At 38.0% G+C, this 17,544-nt stretch overlaps 1 protein-coding gene across 1 annotated transcript; it reads right to left on the reverse strand.

The window, feature by feature from the left end:
• Positions 1-11,265: 11,265 nt before the first annotated feature.
• Positions 11,266-15,184, reverse strand: LOC122059481 (triacylglycerol lipase SDP1-like). Its single transcript, XM_042622270.1, has 3 exons — positions 13,017-15,184; positions 12,642-12,785; positions 11,266-12,537 (listed from the first exon to the last, which is right to left on the reverse strand). Exons 1-3 carry the CDS (start codon positions 14,433-14,435, stop codon positions 11,539-11,541), a joined length of 2,562 nt encoding a protein of 853 aa, XP_042478204.1. The 5' UTR covers positions 14,436-15,184; the 3' UTR covers positions 11,266-11,538.
• Between the last annotated feature and the right edge of the window lie 2,360 nt (positions 15,185-17,544).

Raw genomic sequence — 17,544 nt, forward strand, 5'->3', positions numbered from 1 at the left:
TCATTTCACAGGACCTTCTGAGTAGGGAAGTAAATGGATAGTCGAAATTCGAATTCGAATATGCATCCGTATCTGTATCTGTTTAGGGGTATTCATATCTGGTCAAAGGGTATTTAGATTAAAATCTAAATTATTTAAAAAATAATTATCTGATCCAATTAAATGATCAATTAATGATTTTAAAAGTTATTGAAGTTTAGATAACTTTTAGAGAATGAGTAGAAGGGCTAAGACAATTTAGAAAAATGGATTAAGAGGAAATTGTATTCATTAGGAGGAGAAAGGTCTAGATTACACAAGTCAAAGAATAAACCAATGATTGAACCGAATTTGACTTGAACCTACATCCATTTAGGGATATTCATGTCCAATCAAAAACAAGCTGAATCCAATCACATCGATCCGCATCCAATCCATTTACATTCTTACTTTGGAGAGGGCGTATGAATCTAATTAGCTCAACTTCATTTTCTCCCTACATTGACAGTTTGTTACAGTCCGTTTCAAGCTGGTAACTATCATTACACGCAATCAGTCCATCATCGGTAAACTAAAATACCACCTTTGCCCCTTCCATTCATCACCATCGGACGGTTATTTGTTAAGGATCTTAGGCAAAGAAATATATAAGGAAAAGAGCATATCAAATCACATATCATTTCTACCCTCACGGCCTCACCAAAAAAGATAAAATACCATTCCCGCCCAACGAACTTCGTTCCAGCCGTCCAGCCAAAAAAAAACAAGTTTTAATTTTCTCTCTCTTCTTTCTCTTCCCTCCCTCCATCCATTTCTTTCCCGCCTCTATCTTCGTCCTTAAAAACCCTTCACAGTTCACTCCATCTCATCTCTCTCGCTCTCTCTCTATATTGGGTTGTTCTCCTGGGCGGCTAGCCCTAACTAGCTAGTTGCTTCGCCATGAATCGAAGAGTTCGAAGTTCCTGTAGATCACCAGCGAAAGGGGAAGATGGTTTCTACAGATACCTAAAGCCAGGAGCACTTGCTCAACTTAGAGATTCGAGGATCAATGCCAGATCTCAAAGACCAGACTTGCAAACTCAGATCTCTCTATATCGAGTTGCTTCGTCGTTGTCGACGGGAAATAATATACTGACCCAGATCGCGCCCATCGATGGCTTCCCTTGTTTTATAGGCAGGACCTATGGCCCTAGATGCCCACAAAGAAAGAAGCTTTTTGCCGCTAAGTCTTTCTGCTTTTTGAGTTCTAACCCTTCTACTCCATTGTCGGACTCTACCGACTCTCTATTTGATGTATAGAGTACAGATCTTGTTGATCATGGAATAAATATGTTGAAGAAGTTGGTGGCTCCATTTTTTTTCTCTGTTGAATGGTGTCGATCTTGTACTGTTCAATTTTCCTTTCATTTTTAATGGAAAATGTGCAGAAAGTATAGAATGATCTGAAATGAATAACATTGCTATTATCATTGCTCGTTGCACATTGCGTAAGTGTTCAAACCTAGTTGAAAATCTCTCTCCTCTCTTTCTGTGATTGGCTTTGGTTTTACCGTGGTTGATTTGCATTTTATTGTATTATTGGAACAATGTACCAAATTTAACACCTAGCTGTTACCAATCTGCCGATCAGTTTCTGTTTCTTTGTGGGATTTGCAGCAACGTTTTTCTTTTTCTTGGCGGTTTTAGACCTGAGAAACCCTCTTGGTAACCTTTATTTGTTGATGAATCTTTGTTCTTTAGATTATTTTTCTGATTTCACAAACAGGCACTGATGCATATTTTGGATTGAGTTAAAACGATTCTCACTAAGCGATTAAGAGGATCAAAGGGATTTTTGGCTTTTCTGTGGTGTTGAGGCTGGTTTTTGCCTACAAAAATTGTCCTTTTCCTTGGATATTGTTTGGCATCCATGCTTGGACCTGATTGAAGTTTGTCTGAAGTAATTTGCTTTAGATATCTGGAGCAATGAAATTTCCCTGCATAGTAATTGTAACAAATAAAAGTTTTCCGGAGTTCTTCCATGGTTCACAAGCCCAATCCACAACAGATCAAATAAAACCTAGCAAAAGAGAAGCATGCAAAGAAAGCCACGGCCAATGGCCACTCACTGTGGTTGAGCTGATTACAATCAGCCTGTAGTTTTCTTTGCCAACTTTGGGTTTTTCATTATAGCTGTTTACTTTCCCTATTTCACCATGTGTTTTAAAATCCATCCCTGTTTTCCATTTATTGTGGTTCAGATTTTTTTGGATGATTCTTGTGAACTTTTCCCGTACAAGTACTATCCATTATAGAGCAGCCATAAGGGGCTTAATGACTGAAATTGATTTAACACTTGTTATGGTGAATTGTGTTATGGAATAGCTTACTGAAGTGATATACTTGATACTATTTTAGCTTTTCATTAAGGCTTTCATAGTTCTTTTATGAAGAATAGATAAGGAAAGAAAATGCTCAATCCCTCTTGCAGTTGGGTTTTAATTTTTATCTTTTTTCCTTCCCTTTTTGCTTTGGAGGTTCATCTAATTTTCTGCCGGGATATTAAATTTCCCTCGATTATTATTCTACTGATTACTTGCATCTGGTTAGTTCCTGTATGGAACTCTTAATGAGTAGATTTGCTATTGTTAATGCAATTTCTGGGTATTAATGTTTGGTTGTCTTATTCTTCTTGAGCAGCTCACATTAAGATCAAGTTAAACAAGGAAAGAACATAGTGTTTCCCTTAAATTATGTGGATCATAGTTTCCTTTCTTCATCGGTTAATCTGAAGTCTTTGTTTCAGTATACTTATTTTTAATCTTTGGTCATATGAGTCTTCATGGGATGTAAAATGATTCAACCCTGGGCTTTCAGTTATGAATGTGGAAACTTTTGATCTTTGGATTACTTAAACTCGATTTAAGTTGTTTCATCCATTCTTGGGTTTAGTTTCTCATTACTGAAGTCCAATTAATATTACAACATATATCATATTGAGTTAATAGAGATCCCAACATTGTATAGGTGGGTATACGCAACACATGGGTCTTACAGTACTTGAACATATTTTAAGAAGAGCTAAGGTGCTAGTGCTGGTGTGTGCATAATATGTCCCATATTGGTCTTTTAGTGAAGTTGGTAGTTTGGAGTTTGGACCTGTTCATGCCACTGAATGTCTCTTGGATCTTGTTTTAGTCTTGCAGTTCTTGATGCTGTTGTGATACTAGTTGCCCACTTGCCCCTCCTGATTCTTCTTAACATTGGTTTGCTCGAGTTGGGATTAGATAATTTATTGTTACCATTCCTGTTTCCTTGATTCCTTGGCATTCACTGGTTGCCAACTTGGCCTTTCCATTTGCAAGATGATTCAAAGTTATTTGTGAATTTATGATTTAAGAATAGATAGTTCTCTTCTCTTGTCATCATCCACACCATCCTTGGGGAGTTGATGGATTCCTCATTTCATCTTGTTTGAAAACTGCTGAAGACATGTCACTTTATAGACATTGTTTACTGAAATTTCACATGATACAGATGATTAATCTGAACGTTTCTCATGATTCTCTGTCTGGGTCCCTTACAAGTTTATACTTAATGCACTGCGCTGTAGAACGTCTGCTTTCTGGTTGATCCGAGGGGAAAGGTAAGAATGAGATATTTAAGAACAAGGGGAACTTGGATGTATATATTAGGTAATCACCTACCATTCATGTCGTAGATTATCACCTGCCAATCAGTTTCTGTTTCTTTGTGGATTTGCAGCAACGCTTTTCTTTTTCTTGGCGGTTTTAGATCTGACAAACCGTCTTGGCTTATCCTTGATTTGTTGATGAATCTTTGTTCTTTAGATCATTTTTCTTATTTCGCAAACACGCGCAGATGCATATTCTGGATTGAGTTAAAATGATTCTCACTAAGCGATTAAGAGGATCAAAGGAATTTTTGGCTTTTCTTCTGTATTGAGGCCGGATTTTCGCCTACAAAAATTGTCCTTTTCTTTGGATATTGTTTGGCATCCATGCTTAGACATGATTGAAGTTTGTCTGAAGTAATTTGTTTTAGATATCTGGAGCAATGAAAGTTCCCTGCATAGTAATTGTAACAAATAAAAGTTTTCCGGAGTTCTTCCATGGTTCACAAACCCAATCCACAACAGATCAAAAGAAGCATGCAAAGAAAGCCATGGCCAAGGGCCACTCTCCCTGTGGTTGAGCTGATTACAATCAGCCTGTAGTTTTCTTTGCCAACTTTGGGTTTTTCATTATAGCTGTTTACTTTCCTTATTTCACCATGTACTTTAAAATCCACCCTGTTTTCCATTTATTGCAGTTCAGCTTTTTTTGGATGATTCTTGTGAACTTTTCCTATACAAGTACTATCCATTATAGAGCAGCCATAAGGGGCTTAATGACTGAAATTGATTTAACACTTGTTATGGTGAATTGTATTATGGAATAGCTTACTGAAGTGATATACTTGATACTATTTTAGCTTTTGATTAAGGCTTTCATAGTTCTTTTATTAAGAATAGATAAGGAAAGAAAATGCTCAATCCCTCATGCAGTTGGGTTTTAATTTTTATCTTTTTTCCTTCCCTTTTTGCTTTGGAGGTTCACCTAATTTTCTTCTGGGATTGCATCTGGTTAGTTCTTGTAGGGAACTCTTAATGAGTAGATTTTCTTTTGTTAATGCAATAGCTGGTTATTAATGTTTGGTTGTCTTATTTTTCTTGGGCAGCTCACATTAAGATCAAGTTAAAAAAGGAAAGAACATGGTGTTTCCTTTAAATTATGTGGATCATAGTTTCCTTTCTTCTTCAGTTAATCTGAAGTCTTTGTTTCAGTATACTTATTTTAATCATTTGTCGTATCACTCTTCATGGGATGTGATCATGTGAAAATGTTTCAACACTGGGCTTTCAGTTATCCATGTGGAAACTTTTGATCTTTGGATTACTTAAATTCGACTACGTTGTTTCATCCATTCTTATTACTGAACTCCAATTAATATTACAACATATATCATGCTGAGTTAATATAGATCCCGACATTGTATAGGTGGGTATACACAACACATGGGTCTTATGGTACTTGAACACGTTTTAAGAAGAGCTAAGGTGCTAGTGCTGGTGTGTGCATAATATGTCCCATATTGGTCTTTTAGTGAAGTTGATAGTTTGGAGTTTGGACCTGTGCATTCCACTGAATGTCTCTTGGATCTTGTTTTAGTCTGGCAGTTATTGACGCTTTTGTGATACAAGTTACCCATTTGCCCCTCCTGATTCTTCTTAACATTGGTTTGCTCGAGTTGGGATTAGATAATTTGTTGTTACCATTCCTGTTTCCTTGATTCCTTGGCATTCACAGGTTGCCAACTTGGCCTTTCCGTTTGCAAGATGATTCAAAGTTATTTGTGAATTTGTGATTTAAGAATAGATAGTTCTCTTCTCCTGTCATCATCCACACCATCCTTGAGGAGTTGGAGGATTCCTCATTTCATCCTGTTTAAAAACTGCTGAAGGCATGTCACTTTATAGACATTGTTTACTGAAATTTCACATGATATAGATGATTAATCTAAATGTTTCTCATGATTCTCTTTCTGGGTCCCTTATAAGTTTATACTTACCACACTATGCTGGAGAATGTCTGCTTTCTGGTTGATGCGAGGGGAAAGGTAAGAATGAGATATTTAAGAACCAGGGGAACTTGGATGTATATATTAGGTAATCTCTGAGTAGTGGCATGCATGTCGCATGACTTCTTCAGAATTAATAGGGGGGTGCATCCTGCTGCTTTGTTTGGATGTATATATTAGGCACTCTCTGAGTAGTGGCGTGCACGTCACATGACTTCTGAATCATAGGGTGTATTCTGTTTCTTTGTTTAATAAATCAATGCTTGTTGCACATAAGAAACTGAGTTCAGAAGCTAATTTTTGGGTTTGATCATTTGCCCATTTCTTGGAGGCTTGAGTTTTGTTTTCTATGTTAAAACGATGTCAGTATTTCTGAGAATAATTACTTTTAGGCCTTTTACTGTAACTAAATTTCAAGGAATGCAAACTACATTCCTTGAGATGATAATGTTAAAAAGTTGCCTGGGAAATATCATGGTAATCTTCATATTCATGATAAGTAAGAATTATTTTTTACAAGTTTGAAGTATATAACGTCTTTGAATCATGCTATGAAATTCAAGATGGAAACTCAGGTTTTGCTACACATGTATGTAGCAGAAAGGATATGGATAGTTATTCTACCTTATACAGTGGAGCATGGTAATCGGCTAAATTGGCTGTGTAGCCACATTAAGCTTCTTCTTTTTTTTTTTTTTTCAATTATTATTTTTAAATTTTGGGAGCATCTTGAGTCTTGCAGTATACCTCCCCCCCCCCCCCCTCCTTTTTGGGGTTGGGGGGGGGGGTGCTAATCTTGCTTGTTGTGTATACTTCATTGTGGATGGGCAATAATATTTAGAGTTATAATAGTATTGGTCTAAAGCAAGTGAGTAAATCCTTCCTTGGAGATCAATTAATAGAATTCTAATTCTCTGAATAAGAAAAGATACACCTAAATTTCCTCCTATGTAGATGATCATCTCAATTTACCCTTATGATAGTACAAATTATGAATGCACCTAAGATGGCTTTATTAAGCATATTGATGATGACATGGAGTTTGATACCTGATAGAGGTAAGATTGAGATTTTCAGAAGGTATTAAATGCCTAGCAATACAGATAAAAAGGGTTTTGCATATGATTAAATGTTTTTTTCCTAATCATAACCTTAATTAATTCTCAAAGTAGGGAGGTTTATTCAATAATCCATAAGAATTTTTAAATGTATACGGAAAATTAGGGTGTCTGAAGTAAGGGAAGGTTTAAAGAAGTTGAAAATATGGAAAGCAGTAAGATCAAATGGTATTCCAGTAGAGGTCGTTAGAGTTTAGAAATTAATGGACTAATATAATGAACGAAATTGTTTAATAAGATTATGAGCACATTGAAAATCCTAGATGGATGGTGAAGAAATATTGTAGTACTAGTATATAAAAAGTGAAGGTAATATTCAGAATTGTAATAATGATAGAGAAATAAACTTATGTGCAGTATTATGAAATGTGAGAGTAATTGAAATAGTTTGAGAAAGGAAACTAACATTCAATAGCCAGTTTGGCTTTATGCAAGAGAGATCAACAATAGTTAGTTTATTAATGTAAATATTTAGAGAATGCGAAAAAGATCTAGATATGATCTTTACTAACATAGAAAACACTATGATAGAGTCGATGGAGATATAATTTAGTGGATGTTAAAGAAGATAAATGCTTCAAGTAAATATGTGAATATAATTAAAAATATGTATAATGACACAGCCACCAATTTTGAATAGCCTGCCGTGTGGGAGATATAAGGGAATGATGGAACCCAAATCACACTGAAAAGTTTGACCAGAATATCCAAACTAACAGATCCAAAAAGTTCATTTAGGTTCGGACCAAGACAATTTTGAAATTGAAATTCTTCGACCAAGATTCAAACTTACAATGCTACTGAGTTCCAAGTTCAATGGCCTCAGATTAGATTGTCTTCCCAATAGAATATTATCCCTTAGGCCCTATTTGATCAGAATTGAAGGTGAGTGAAGTGAAATAAAATAAATTTTGTTGGTTTTTGTTTATGGAGAAAGTTCTTTCGTCTACTAACCAGAGAAGGGACAGCCCCCTATTGGACGAAGGTTTGAAAATTCCCTTTCCATGTCACCTTTTATCCCTCCCGTGTCCCTAAAGTACCGTGGTCTGCTAGAACATGAAACCCTTCCCTTTTTTTTCAATATATAACTTTCACACATACCTCACTCCTAATCAAGGCATCAGCAAGAAAACTGAGAATATTGGATGGTTAAAAGGTTATCATGATTCATGGCCATGGCAAAGAATTTGGCCTAACCATTGAACCATAGGGAATTGTTCCCAATTCACTATTCTAATTAGGAATTGAAGGGAAGGTTAAAATGAAGTTCTGCCTTTTACACCAACCTATGCCTGTTTTTACCGAGAGAGAGAGAGAGAGAGAGAGAGAGAGAACAAAAAAAAAAAGCCAACCTATAGGCTATGGTTCAGTATGACCCTTGACAGGTTAGGAATGGATCTCCTATGCAGAAACCTGAAGGATAGACAAGCATAGTAAACCATAGGAATGGATTAGCTCTGAACATTTTTTCAACAACTTTTTAACATGAGCAGCAACAGATTTAGCTACACCTGAAAAATTGTTTCATCTTGAGTATCCTGACCATCTAACCATAAGTCATTTCCCCCTATTTTGATGGACCAAATTTAATGACATGCTTTTGAAAATTTCTTTGATCCATACAACTGAAGGAATGATCCTTAACTGGAGTATTGAGACAAAGTTCATCATCACAGATGGAATAACAAGAGTGGGATTGAGCGGTAATTCGAGTCAATCTCTGAGTCCAAGTTGTCATCATCTCAGTCATCATCCCAGTCGTCATCCCGATCATCGTAGGAGTCCAAGTCTAAGTTAGAGTTAGAATTTTCCACTATTTCCCAAGTGTCAGTTTCATTTTAAGCGCCTGTAAACGATCCTATTAATACAAGTGTTGATTTAGTTTATACTGATTCTTTGGATCTTCTATCATTCTTCAAACCCTAATAATGAAGGTTCCCAAATAGATTGCATTGGCAAGGCTTAGGGTATGCAGCTCTTTTTAAGGATGGAATCTCCATCAAGGACAAAAAGTCTCAAGTGCAAGCCTATGTCAAAAGGAAATTACTTAGAGCAAATGGTGTTCCAAAGGGTTTAAGCAAAGCTAATAATTTTGTAATACTTTATGGCAATATTTGGAGATGATAAGCATGACAATTAAAGAGTTAAGGGGAAAGAGTTCACTTTTATAAATTAATGAATGATGATTCAGATTTAGGATGAGAAGAAGCAAAGCTTCCCACTGATATAGATAAGTCAGTTAATGAACTTATTTTATTGCAAATAAGACTTGGGTTGGGTTATGCATGTGTTGGGCCTTTGATCCCATGAGTTTTCTTTGTAATATGCCACTTTAATGAGCCTAAAATATGGGTAGAAAGTAGGAAAACGAGATTTAATTCATTAATTTAGTTAGAGTCCTGTTACGATTCTATTTCCTTTGTTATTTCAGTTTTCTAGTTAGTTTAAGTTTCCTTATTAGTGAATGAATAGTTAGTTACCTACTCCATGTTGGAGTTCTAGTCTAGTCCTATTTGGAGTCCAACTCCTATTGTGTAATGTCTAGTCTTACTTGGAGTCTAACTCCTAGTTAGGTTATGATTGTTAGTCTACCCTTTTTATATAGAGGAGCTAATGTACTATAATTGGATAGATTGGAAGAATGATGTATTGAATTAATATTTGAGAGCCTTAGGACTGTGCGTGATTCCCTTTCCCCCCATTATTTATGCGATTTCTCCCTCCCTGTTGGGTTTGTGCAATATCTGATTGTGTGATCCCTTCATTCCCCTTCTATTCGAATTCTTCCCTACCCTTAAGGCTTTCTCCATCAATTGGTATTAAAGTCGAAGGATCCCTTGCTCTACTAAAATGCAACTCCCTTCACCTCCCATAGTAGCTCCTTCACCTCTCACTGTAGCCCTTCCACCTCCCACGTAACTCCCTTTCTCTCCCTATTCCCTCCAATAAAAAAAAAAGAAGCAAAATTGACCGATGGATCTAGATCTTTTATTGGATATCCGTCAACAAATGCAATTGATGCGAGAAGCTCAATGAGATACAAAGACATTACAAAGACATCAAAGACCTAACATTGGTCACATCTGATTGTATACACTTTACCTTCAACTATGTGATCTCATCCTTTGAACAACAGGTAGACAAACCAGAAAATGAATCACCAGTGGTAGAAGATGAGATGACATAGTTGGAAGCTGAAGATCAACTTATGGAAAAATTTAAATTGGTTGATCTCCTCAATGAACCGATCGATTTTATTTTTCATAATCACTACTTCACCTATGAACTTCTCGTCTTGGATTTCATAGCATTCGATCATGGTTTTCATGGTGACTTCATACAGGCAAAGATGGATATTGATCGATTGGTGTTGATTCTCCCGTTTTACAAAACTCATGGACGAATTTTTCTCAACGTCGAGGCAATTGATATAAATAAATCACTTAATGAGCTTATTTTATTACAAATAAGCCTTTGGTTGGGTTATGCATGTGTTGGGCCTTTGATCCCATGTGTTTTTTTTTTCTTTCTAATAGGCCACTTTAATGAACCTAAAATATAGGTAGAAAGTAGGGAAACAGGATTTAATTCATTAGTTTAATTAGAATCCTGTTATGAGTCTATTTCCTTTGTTATTTCAGTTTTCTAGTAAGTTTCAGTTTCCCTATTAGTGAATGACTAGTTAGTTATCTACTCCATGTTGGAGTTCTAGTCTAGTCCTATTTGGAGTCCAACTCCTATTATGTAATATCTAGTCCTACTTGGAATCTTATTCCTAATTAGGTTATGACTGCTAATTTGCCCTCTTTATATAGAGGTACTAATGTACTCTAATTGGACAAATTAGAAGAATGATGAATTGAGTTGATGTTTGAGAACCTTAGAGCTGTGTGTGATTCCCCTTCCCCCTGTTCTTTATGCGATTTCTCCCTCTCTTGGTTGGATTTGTGCAATATTTGATTGTGTGATCCCTTCCTTCCCCTTCTATTCGAATTCTTTCCTACCCCTATGGCTTTCTCCATTACCCACCTTCCAAAATAAACATGAGTCAGGAGTTACAAAAGTCCATTACAGGCTAAGTGTGTTTCATTTAGCCTCAACAATGGCACAACAGGGTACAATAATCATCACTAGGGGAGTTTCAGAAACATAATTCTCAAATATTCTATGCTTCATATTGATGCAACTTTTAAGTACTGCAAATTTATAGCTAGGATGCTGCAAGATCAGTTTGCATATGGTCAGTTCTTCCTGTGCACATTTCACAATTAAGTAAATATCTTGTTGGCATTTACCAATGGAGATATTATGACTGTTTCTGTTCAGGTGGCACTCGGGTTGGCCCTGCTAAAATTCTATGTTTTGAGCCTTGGAGATACAAACATCAGTAAATTTTAATATTTTTGCTGAATGGAGCCTCCCTTACTGCCCCCAATAGTAGAACTTCATCATAACCTCAATCATGGAATAAACTCCATCTTATGCTTGTATCCAAATGTAACAAAACCTCAAACTACTAACCAGAACCTGAAGAAGAGAACATAGGATGTGCTGAACCACGATAGATTTAGCTTGCCTATTGTGGTGATGCTCTGTTTTATTTATAGGACAGTAAATCGACTCCTAGTAGGAATTCTACTAAGAGTCAATGTACAATTGCAATAAGAAATAAAATAAGACTCAAACAAAGACTTAACTACTAACTATACGAACTCATAATACAATAGGACAAACCTCCTTATCGTGACAGCCACTAACAACTAATGTACCGCAGGGTACATATCTTAACACTGAATTTACAAAAAATAGAGAGGTTCCAATCTCAACAGGCCATAACTTCGCAAGTACCATCATATGAACCGGAATGATTCTCAAGATTGTGGTGGGAATCCATTTCACTGAAGTAGTTTGGGAGAGTTGCATCATCCTCATCACACTCAGATGCTGAACTGGCATCCATTTCTTTGCCTAGATTCTCAAGTTGCACACATTCTGGAACTGGACTCTGAGATGAACAGTGGTTACTATCAGAGTTGTGAAAACTATGGGAACTCAGATCTTCCTTCTTCACAACATTCAATACAATTCCGTTGTGGATCCTCTCAGGTTGTAAAAGGTCCCCTTCGATCACAGTGATGCTGGATGTGGTGGCTGGAACTCTATTACTGACATCCTGTTGATCAAACTCCATGTTGTCTGAGCTTCTGTCTACTTCAGCTAAGCCAGAGGTATGATTATAGGAATCCTTTCTTGCCATATGAATCCCACTAGTATTGGGTTGAACGATGATCCCTTTAAATTCATCTTCTCTTGTCCAGGACATGTTCAGTTCAGCATCAATGTCGAATTTTTTTACAAATTCAGTGAACTTATTCGCTGATGTAGTCCTCATCAATGGCCCCCCAGATCTTGTCCAAGAATTTAGATCCATATTCTCTGACTCACTATCACTTCCCTCATGCATGTTATGGTGGAGATGGAAGTTCCGGCCCGAATACACTCTCGACTGTCCACCAACATCTGAAACAATTTCTTCTTCAAGGGACCCTGTTGAGTTTTCTCTTGCAATGCAGTTCCATGAGGGGATCCTCCTGGAAGCATTGAACCTAATTGTGCTGCCTAATCCATGTGAAGCAGCTGCCCTGTCGGCACTTCTTTTGAGCCTACGCATGTGATTGAGAACTGCAACACACTCATCTAGTGCAAGCTCAATGCCACAGTTGGATTTTATGGCTGATAGCTTTTCCCAGGTGCACCTCCTGCCCTGGTTGGCAGCCTTTTGAAGCTCTGCATGAGTTGGGTTCTGTATAATTTTCGAGTACTGATATTGAAAACACAAATAGGAAAAACAGAGTCAACATATTTCAGTCCAAAGAAATAGAAAATTTGACCAGAAAAGTGAATAATTTCAATTTTCAAGTATACCTGAGCAAGAGTAGCAGGCATAACTACAGTCACATCACCCTCCCAATCCTGAGCAAACAACTTTGCTAGTCCTCCCAATGGAAAACCGAGTTCCAGTATCTGGTTGCATCTGTGCTTCACTTCCATTTCAGTTAGATGAGCAAGCTGCATAAGTAAGACTCATCATATTCCCAATTGATCAAATGCTCATTTCCAAAAGTCAAAACAGGTAAAGATGCAATTCAAGGGACACCATATTGCTTAATGTAATTAAGGAGTAAGTAACATAAATCAGCATCTAAACTGAACTGCGGCGGGGGGGGGGGGGGGAGGGAGAAAAAGATAACCTAAGGCCAGAAAAGACCATGAAAATCAAAGTTATATCCATGGACATACCTTGGCAGCAAAGTTGCCCCCATAAGCTCTTACATGCTCCTTCAGCCTCAATAAGGGTGCGATATGAGGATTTGCCTGACTTACAATAAAGTGATTGACATTGAACAGCTCCTTCAGCTGCATCATTGGTAAATCGCTCTCCAAGCTACCATCCCTCCATCTGCGTACTGGTGCACCTTGACCTTCTTCGGGACCCAAATAAAATGGTGGATGATAAGGAACAAGTGCACCACTTCTATCCTTTGCCATCAGTTCCTGAGCCTCAAACAGGCCAGGAAAGGCACAAGAAGCAGTCACTGCACTCCATATAAGAACATGAGGTGATGTCAAGTAGTTTAGACATCTCGGAGGCTCATGCTTCCTTGGGGAGCAAACTGTGATCCCAAGAATCCGACCAGTCATGTCATATGCTTCTTGGAATGTGAGATTACTAGTGAGGTGTCTCAATAACATCTGCAACTGCCTTATATCGTGAAGTACACCTTGTGTCATAACTCTCTTGAAAACAGTTAAAATCCCACCCATCTGATCAAAAAACTTTAGTGAGTGCCATGAATCTTCAAAGAAACTTTGAAGCTCAGGCCAGGACCTAGTGGCAACAATTGAACACATAATGGCTCCCACACTAGAACCTGCAATTATCCGGGGTAAAAGTTTATGCTCAACAAGAGTCTTCACCACACCAACATGAAAAGCTCCAAGGGATGCACCACCACTCAAGAGCAATGCTGTCCTCCCAAAGGCATGTCTTGTCTCATGCATAAATGCAAGCTTCTCTTCCAATAGCAGCTCCTCAGAGTCCGAGTGGCATACCATTCTCAGCTGAGTGGAGACCTCATCAATGTACTCCTTTATGAGCCTGGGAACCTGAAGGCGACCCTTGTGAAGTTCTGGATTGCACATATTACCTAGATTTCTGACCAGATCAGCACGCATCCAAAAGACTATATCTCTGAGAGAACCCTCCTGGCGACGGTGCTGTAGCTCCTGGAGCTTATTCCTGACCAATTCCTCGTCATAGAGATCTGATTCATTCATTTTTGGTGTCTCCTTATCATGCATCTTAGCTGCATGAGCCCATTCCTCATATGTAAGAGCAGTTCTCATCATATTCCTCCAGAATTTCCTTCGGTAAGCCAATTCAGCCTTCTGTTTAACATTTGTGTATCTTTTGAGCAAAAAAGCTACTAGTGTCACCATTGCCAATATCCCTTGAGGATTTTTGGGGTGTAACCAGGAGATTAGTGGCATCACGTAGTCCCTAAATTGCCGAAGGTAATTCTTTATGACAACAGAGATCTCCTTCCTGAACTGTGACAGCGTCTTAAAGAGCAAGATTTTAAAAGCAATGGTCCGGCCAATGATCGAAAACGGTCCAATTGAGAATGGAGCAACACTAACCTCATTACTGATATCCATTTCTCAGCTAGTAAAAGTGAGGTCAGTATAGAGATTTTTTCTGCCTAAAACCCAACTGTCTCAAATATCCGAAAGAAGACAACTTGTTAATAAGTAAATTGAGTGAGAAAGTGTACCAGAATCCTGGGTCTTAAACAAGTTTTCACCTCTTAACTCTCCAAGGCTCTAAGAACATCCTGTACAGGAAAAGGTGACCCCAGAGATAGGAAAAGATGATCACAGAGAAAGAGAAGATCTTTATCTCAATTCTGCTACAAGGGTATTAAGCACACAATGAAACTCAACAAAAAGGATTGTTTCAACACCAAAAGCCTCAAAATCAAAAGGGCCTATTCTCTCAACCTCGATTCAGTAAGAACACTTAACAATTCAAGAGTAAAGTGAACAACAACTGTCGGCTATGTACAGCAATGTATTGGTAAATATAGATAAGAAACAGGTTCCAGTACCCAAATTGCGAATTAGGTCACAATACAAACCCAAAATCCGTAAGCGATACCGAAGCAATCCTAAATTCCTGAAATGAAAATCCCAGAGAAATAAAAATCAAAACAAAAATAGAAACAGAACAAGATAGTTGATTAGAGAGTAGTAGACAGAGAAGGAGAAGATGAAATCACAGCCTTTAAGAAACCAAAAATGGAATAAGGGATAACATGGGAATGGGATCGAACCTAGTGACGGCTAGCAGAGCCAGCACAGAGAGAGAAGAAGGAGATAAGAAGGTGAAGGATTGAGACTTGAGACTTGAGACTTGAGACTTGAGAGAGAGAGAGAGAGAGAGAGAGAGAGAGAGGGGAGAGAGAGAGAGTCCTCTGCTACTGACTAGTTTTTGAATTTCAGTTAAAGCGAGATGGAAAAGATTTCCTATTCAATGAGGATAATGTTGTCAGGTGGGGTCTGAACTTTCCACGTCAGATCAAATCAAATTGTATTACGTTGGATTGACTCCTTGCTCACGTCAATCTGACGGCGACACTAGCGCATTGGGAATCGGATCGGATTAACTGATCATTCAAAGTCGATAGGATAAGATTGTTGCATTGGTGGCAGTGCCACGTAGCGCATGTGCACCGCTGATTTGTGCAGTATCAGGTGGACCACCATCCTCCACGCTGACTCCTGGGTATTTCTACACGTGATGGAAAATGATGTAGTCAACGATATATTGATCCGGGACCACGTAAAGGCACAACGACAAATATCACTGCATCATGGTTTTAGGAATCGATAGGCCGGCCCATACCGATCCCTTTTTTTTTTTTTTGGGTAGAACGGACCAATTGAAAAAGGTCTATAAAATCCGATTTGATTGAAATTCAAGGTGTTATGGCAAAAATGTACAACTCTTAAAAATTAAAATCACGTCACGAGGATCAAGCGAATGCGGCGAACAGTGAAACGGGCCATGCCAAACGGCTTTGACCCAATCAATTCATCTATTTGACCCACTCCGCTAAAGGATTCTCAGTTATCGAAGACTGTCTAGGTAAAGATGTGAATTTAAAATCGAAATCATTTATCGAAATCGAATCAAGCCACTTACCCCGAATCCGCAAAACAGTTTTGTAATTGGTTTGGTTTTTGTTTCAAGTTTAAGACCGATTTGTTAAATGGGTTGAGTCGATTTTAACCGTTTAACCCGTTGGTTTCAAACCGAATTGACATTGTGAAAACTGAACCATTTAAACCATCAAAACCAATTCGATTAACCGGTATAACAATTAAATATTTGGTTGTTTTAACAAAACATAATGGTTTATTTTAGGGAAGAATTAAGGACTATAGAGGCTGTCCAATAGTCTATTCAATAATTTACTCATATTATGTAGTTATGTAATTAATCCTTGGTTATTCAATGCCTCATTTAATTTAATACAAGATTGAATATCAATAAAAACAAATTTTAGTAAGCATGCGAATAAAGTAGCAACCCGATTGCTAACGTTTTAGAAATTGTATGGAATAAACCGTGATCAAAACTGTTTAAAACTGACACTGTTTAAAAACCGTGGGACCGAAATCTTTACTAAATGGTTGTGGTTTCAGAAAGTGCAACTATTTATCAAATGGTGCAGTTTTGGATTTAGCCAAATAAATGTGAACTGAACCGAACTGCATTGTATACACAGAAATCGAACTGATTAACACCCTTATGTCTAGATGCCCACATAAGGGAAGCGACACGAACATCACATCGCTTGGTAATAAAGAATGTATAAACAAGCTCACTGAGTCACCGATGCTAGATCCATGACAAAACAGTAGGCCTGGAGCCTCACTAGCCGAACGGTAAACAAGATGCACTACTTATCATTCAGGGATAAGTGGTTTGGCAATCAGACTACTAAACTCGGGTCGCTAAAAAAATGGACCGCTCGATCCAGGTCGCTCGATAGGAGCCCCGTGGCTTCCTTGCCAAGTTATGCATTGAGGGGCTATCTAGGTTTGGCACATGACCTGTTAGCAAAGAACATGCCCATCCTAATCCGGAAAGGATTTTGGAAGAGATATCGAATCTTCCCTAGAATAAAGGGAATCTCACCCCTATCCCATGGGGATACGATTTGGACATTAGTTTCACGTTGATCAATTGAACCCTTCTAACGTCATTTTGAGTCATTGGAGGCCCACAGGTAGACGTTTTGAGGTTACCATGGGAGACATTATAGAGGGGGATAATGAAGGACAGGAAGAGGCAACAGAGATTCAATCTTATAAGCCCGAAGATGGGGATAATGCCTTAGGCGAATCCCTTTGTCCTGCACGTATTCACGGCGTTGATGACTCTATGGTGCACTCTTGTGGTGCATTGCTTAATTCCAAACGCTGGAAAAATGATTATGAAGACATAATCAAGGATGATCTGCTCCTGAGTGGATGTAGTAAATAGGTTTCGGATTGGAATATAGTTTTTAATGATTTAAGAGGCTTTCAACACTACTATCAATGCTCGAATGGAGGAAACCTTCTCCAAATTTAAGGAGACAACAGGGTTGAGATGGTTAATGAGGATATAGAGCAAGCTCTTTCGGACACCCCAGTTTGGAATGACAGGAGGTTGTTGCTACTAGTAACTATGTTTATTAGGAAAAACTCTTAACAGATC

This window comes from Macadamia integrifolia, chromosome 13 (genome assembly GCF_013358625.1).
Source record: "Macadamia integrifolia cultivar HAES 741 chromosome 13, SCU_Mint_v3, whole genome shotgun sequence".
Classification (NCBI taxonomy): domain Eukaryota; kingdom Viridiplantae; phylum Streptophyta; class Magnoliopsida; order Proteales; family Proteaceae; genus Macadamia; species Macadamia integrifolia.

Excerpts from the sequence above, each read along its gene's own strand:
- LOC122059481 (XM_042622270.1), bottom strand. The coding sequence starts at position 14,435 with ATGGATATCAGTAATGAGGTTAGTGTTGCTCCATTCTCAATTGGACCG. Across the intron at positions 12,786-13,016 it reads GGGGCAACTTTGCTGCCAAG|CTTGCTCATCTAACTGAAAT; the intron begins GTATGTCCATGG and ends TTACTTATGCAG. Across the intron at positions 12,538-12,641 it reads TGCCTGCTACTCTTGCTCAG|TACTCGAAAATTATACAGAA; the intron begins GTATACTTGAAA and ends TTTCAATATCAG.